General features: G+C 30.6%; 1 protein-coding gene across 1 annotated transcript; it reads right to left on the minus strand.

Moving 5' to 3' along the window:
* Positions 1-430: 430 nt before the first annotated feature.
* LOC135957139 (nucleoside hydrolase) lies at positions 431-2,976 on the minus strand. Its single transcript, XM_065507824.1, has 5 exons — positions 2,614-2,976; positions 2,369-2,548; positions 2,178-2,304; positions 1,016-1,158; positions 431-954 (listed from the first exon to the last, which is right to left on the minus strand). Exons 1-5 carry the CDS (start codon positions 2,809-2,811, stop codon positions 550-552), a joined length of 1,053 nt encoding a protein of 350 aa, XP_065363896.1. The 5' UTR covers positions 2,812-2,976; the 3' UTR covers positions 431-549.
* Positions 2,977-5,861: the final 2,885 nt, after the last annotated feature.

A 5,861-nucleotide genomic window follows, 5' to 3' on the forward strand; every position in this document is an offset into this window, starting at 1 on the left:
TTGTTTAGGAAAAATAACCCGGTACTACAATTAAATTAATAATAGCACTTCTAAATACATTTTCCGGAGATCAATTAGACCAACTTCTAATTTAAATCGCCAATACATTAAAAAAAAAGACAGACAAAATTCAGAATTGCAAATGTTATGCGAGTTTCAGAACATGTGGCCTGATTTAAAATCGAATATGCAGATAGAAAAAGCTCTTTCAATGTGAATTTTCAAGCATCACAATAATTCTAAAAAATAGAGGACGATTACAAACTTTTTCGGAATCAATTACACATAATGAAACTATAAAAATTTATTCAGGCTCTGATGTATTGAAATTCCATATAATTCAAGAAGTTTAGGCTGCTTTCGGTTAAACGAAGAAACGTTTTTCTAAAAAGATACATAACTATTTCCAATTCCAAATAAATACAACAAGTTTTACATTACAATTTAATAATAACATTTATTATCACTAGTTCTTTAGTATAAATTAAAAATGCAATTAAAAAAAAACTTGTATATATCCCAACTATTTACATTCTCTGTCATTACTCTTCAACAGCCATTTTCCTGTTTGATCTCCTCTTTTATCGTCTCCTTATTACTCGACAAATCTACACTCAACTCCCTTAAACCGGTACCCCATTCGGCGACTTTTTTAAAGAATTCCGCATCCACCAATTCAATAATACGTACATTTTTCGGATTCTTTTCAACTTCCTGCAAATGATCCAAAACCATTTGGCCGCGTGTGTGGCCATTCAAGTCTACCACACAATGCCAGTTACTTTGTTTCATGATGATTTGTGAGCTAAAAAGAAAGGCAGCCACAAGCATGGCATCACAGGGATTCCAGCCTTTGTAGCCCGGCGGTAAATACTGGGCAGCTTCGACTAGGTTCAATAAATCGACGGCTGGATTTTGGCTGGCTTTAGAACCAAATTGTTCCAAGCGCCATTTCTGGGGGGAAAAAGAAAACTTGTTAAGAAATTGTCTTTACAGATGTAGAAATGAAACTTACGATGCATATGAAAAATCTGTCCTGCATACATGGTTCCCAGGGCAGTACGGTAATAGGACATTTTGATTTAGTTAATACAATATGAGCAGCTTCGGGATCTGCGTAAAAATTAAATTCAGCTGCTCGAGAATAGTTGCCAACACCTAAAATTTATTTAATAAGTATTACAAATATTCTTTTAAAATTTAAATTTAATATTTTGGGCAGTCTTGCATCGAAAAAGTCTTAAATAAACATCAATCGATGGTCTTTAAAAAAAGGTCTTTATAAAGTCTTAAATTAGCTTCAATCTTAGGTCTTTATATAAGGTCTTAAACTAGCTTCAATCTCAGGTCTTTATATAGTCTTAAATTAGCTTCAACCGTAGGTCTTTATTTAGTCTTAAATTAGTTCCAATCGTAGGTCTTTATAAAGTCTCAAATTAGCTTCAATCTTAGGTCTTTATAAAGTCTTAAATTAGCTTTAATAGTAGGTCATTGTATAGTCGTAAATTGGCTTCAATTGTAGGTCTTTATAAAGTCTTAAATTAGCTTCAATCTTAGGTCTTTCTTAAGTCTTAAATTAGCTTCAATCTTAGGTGTTTATAAAGTCTTAAATTAGCTCCAATTTCAGGTCTTTATATAGCCTTAAATTAGTTCCAATCGTAGGTCTTTATATAGTCTTAAATTACCTTCAATCTTAGGTTTTTATAAAGTCTTAAATTAGCTTCAATAGTAGGTCATTGTATAGTCTTAAATTGGCTTCAATTGTAGGTCTTTATAAAGTCTTAAATTAGCTTCAATCTTAGTTCTTTATATTGTCTTAAAATATCTTCAATCTTAGGTCTTTATAAAGTCTTAAATAAGCTTCAATCTTAGGTCTTTATAAAGTCTTAAATTAGTTTAAATCATAGGTCTTTATATAGTCCTAAATTAGCTTCAATCTTAGGTCTTTATAAAGTCCTTAATTAGCTTCAATCTCAGGTCTTTATACCGTCTTAAATTAGTTTAAATCATAGGTATTTATATATAGTCTTAAATAAGCTTCATTCGTAGGTCTTTATAAAGACTTAATATAGTATTGAATTAGGTCTTCATATAATCCTAAATTATGTCTTTATATATAGAGATCATATTGTCTTGGAAACAAATTCGGAATTTTATAAAATGTTTTTTCTACTCACCCTGATGATTTCCGCCCATTATAAACAATTCCTTAATATTAAAGGAAAACTCTTGACCATACATGGAATAGCATAAGGCAATATTTGTTAAAGGGCCCACAGCAATAATAGTAACTTGTCTAGGATTCTAAAATCAAACAAAATTGGTAATATTAACTACGTATTTGTAAAAACAAATTCCAGTCTTTTACCTCTATACAAAATTGATTTATAGCTGCCACTGCATGTTCACCTTCTACCATATCCTGGACATCTATATCCTCATCTTGGGGCAAAACATCACCAAAACCATCTTTGCCATGGAATAAAGGACGTTTCTCATTATCTTGAGCTGAGAGCAGAGATTCAGCGGCACCCAAGAAAATGGGTATCTACATAATAAAAACATTAACAATTTCTTAAATATTTATTAAAGTGTATAAATAAATTAAATTACCTCATCTCTGCCACAGGCCCTTAGTATTCTCAACATATTGTAAGCGGCATTGTGTAGTGTTGTATTGCCACTGCCACATATTGTGATTCCTAAAATACTTAAATGATTTTCTGCTTCAGCTTTTAGCAGCAACAATAATGCCCAGGCATCATCACTGCCACCATCACAGTCAAATATCACATAATTCCGGGATGACATTATTGCAAAGAAGTTTTAAGGGATTTTGTTAGTTTAATTCTTCTTTAGTTTGATATGGTTGCTTATAATGTCTGCAGGGAATTATAAAATTAACACTTTCCCAAATTTTGCTCAACAAGCTTATGGAGTATTGGATTAACAAGTTTTTAGTTTTTTTTTATTGTTCTTTTTTACAATATGTACGTTTTTATCTAGTGAGAATATACAAATTTTCAATATATTTTAGTTTAAATTTCTTTATAAAATAATAAACACAATTCACCAAATTGCATCTCTTTGCTCACCCACACTAGTTTTCCAAAATTGCTCTAAATATATTTACCTAAAACCCAATTGTTTTTATAGTTACAAACAATAATTAAATTTTGGAACGCATACAGATGATGCAAATTATTAAAAATTTTATCCTAAAGGAATAAAAAGGTTTCCGGTGTTTTTTCTACAAATCTCACGTTTTATCTTTTAGAATTTTTTTTTAAATGACCTTAAACACGTTCAGGTATTTCTAGTTTAATTTTAAACACAATTTATTCCACTTAATTCATTGTTAAATACACAATAATACTATATGAATTAGTTTAATAAAATAGAATTTAATTCTTATCCAAAAAATATTGTAAATAATGGCAGACTATCTGACCGAGCAAAAGGCAAAAATAAACTAAAGAAAAAAATAATAAAAACAAGAAAAGTAAAAAAAAAATAACAAAAACAACATTTGTACCACCACAAAATACAACAACTCATTCTAGTTGTTCGTCTCAATTTATTATTACACTAACAACATCACAATGGGTTGAATATGTATTGCTTGTTGTTATTTTATTCTGTTCAAAGAAATACTGTGTGTTTTTGCTAAACAATAAAAAAAACTGGGCAAACACAAATTGAGAGTTAAATTTCTGTACTCATGTGTAAACAATAGATACTCGTTTAACCCTAAAGTGGTTAACAGATACAACGTTTATACGCAAGGCTTATTTGCTAATAAAAATACTGTAATTAGAAAAATTTGCCGTATAAACATTCAATAAATATTTTATTTGCAAATAGCTAACTCAAGGGTTATGTACGTGTAAATTGACGAAAATCTTTTTTTTTTCCAGATACTCAAAATTGACTATGTACTTTGTATGGAAAGTTCCACACCCACTGTTCCGATCCATACCATTTTTAGCTAAACTCCGTACAGTGATAAGCATTTGATTCATATAAAATTTAAATACATTACAATTATAGTAATCCAGATATTCGAAATTAACTATTTACTTTGTATGGGAGGTGCTACGCCCACGACCTTGAAAAACATTTTCAGACAAACTATGTAAAATGATAAGAGAGCTACTCGGACATCTCGCAATTATAATTGTGAAGATATTTATTTTCCTTTGTGTGGTAGATGACTTACCCCTTGTTCCGATTCTTCCCATTTTTGGTCAAACTTCATGTCGTGATTCATACAAAATTTTAATAATTACACAATTATAGTACTCCAGATATTTGAAAATAACTATTTACTTTCAAAAAATCCAATCTCAGTCATTTTCAGCCAAACTCCGTATAGAGATAAGAATTAGATTCATACAAAGTTTAAATACATTACAATTATAGTACTCCAGATATTCGAAATTAACTATTTACTTTGTATGAGAGGTGCCACGCCCACAATTATAGTTCTCCTATTCCGATAAGTCCCATTTTTGGTTAGACTTCATACACAGATAAGAAATTGTCTCGTATGAAGTTCGAAGACTTTCACAGTGATAGTTCTCCAGATTTTACACTATTAAAATTAATGTGTTATTGTTCATTTTAATAAATAAAATAGAATAATAATTATAAACGTATTTGTTTTTTAATCATTTAGTGGTGTCCCGTTTTGGAAATTTCAAAAGGTGGCAAGTCTACATTACAGTATAATTTCAGAGTACTTAGAATTAATTTGTGCAACATTTTATCAGGATTATCGCGTAATCAACACATTTATGTTGCTCAAACAGTTTTCTGAGGGCACATTTGTATGGGGGCTAGGTGAAATCATGAACCGATATTAACCATTTTCAATGTCAAACAATCCTTATCTGTCGGACGGACATAGCTAGATCGTCTTAGAATCTAATGAGGACTAATGTAGATCTTTTTTGATGGTGGGTATAAAAAAAAACATCATTTGTGTCCCCGAACACAGGGATTTCCGATGAAACCGGGTACAACCTTACGGGTTCCAGCAGATTTGGATTGTCTGGATCTACATGGAGATTATTGCAGGATACCCAGGGAAGTACATTCTTTCACATCTGCAGATAGGGCATACATTCTACCTCATTACTTTGGAAGAATAGGGGACATTCTCCTGCTACTGTTTCTGATAACTGGGCATTGTCTCACGGTCAAAGTCAACAATTTTAAATTTTTTAATGAGTTTTAGCAGATACATTTACGAGCATGTTCAAGAATTCACAGAAATTTAGTTCTTAAAATATGACAAAAACGTCAACTAATTCAAAATCATCGTGTTTCCAAACTGAAATTTTCATCGCTAAAAACTGTACCACGTTTGCGAGGAAACGAATAATCTTCATGAAATCGTATGTCTTCGATAAATTATCTGACCTATACAATATTTAAACCGAATTTGTGTTTATTTTAACTTATTCTAACAGTGCACAGTGGGTCAGAATCAAAAGTGTTTGGTAATAAATCTGGCTGGTCCGATCGGAGTTAAATTTGACTTGGGCGTAGACAAGGAGTATTAGAGTTTAAGTTATTAAAATGGACCCTACCAGGGGTACATGCTTGCGTGTGCTATTTATATCTTATAATTTCCGAGTTATAGGCATTTCAAAATTGAAGTTTTTAAATTTTAGTTAGACAACTAAATTACCAATTATATACAAAAGATTTCAGATAAATATCTATTATGAATCAAATCAATTTAAAAATTAAAAATAGTAGATTTTGGCTGTTTTTTTGGACGAAAAGCTGATTTAACTCTTTTTTTTATTAAAAAAAAACTTTGTTTAAGGACATATAACATGTTTAAGTCTTTA

Source organism: Calliphora vicina, chromosome 4 (genome assembly GCF_958450345.1).
Source record: "Calliphora vicina chromosome 4, idCalVici1.1, whole genome shotgun sequence".
NCBI lineage: Eukaryota > Metazoa > Arthropoda > Insecta > Diptera > Calliphoridae > Calliphora > Calliphora vicina.

Bases quoted from the DNA above. Each gene is read 5' to 3' on its own strand.
- LOC135957139 (XM_065507824.1), bottom strand. From the start codon at position 2,811: ATGTCATCCCGGAATTATGTGATATTTGACTGTGATGGTGGCAGTGAT. The intron at 2,549-2,613 runs GTAATTTAATTT...TTTATTATGTAG, and splicing joins GGGCCTGTGGCAGAGATGAG to ATACCCATTTTCTTGGGTGC. The intron at 2,305-2,368 runs GTAAAAGACTGG...GTTTGATTTTAG, and splicing joins TAAATCAATTTTGTATAGAG to AATCCTAGACAAGTTACTAT.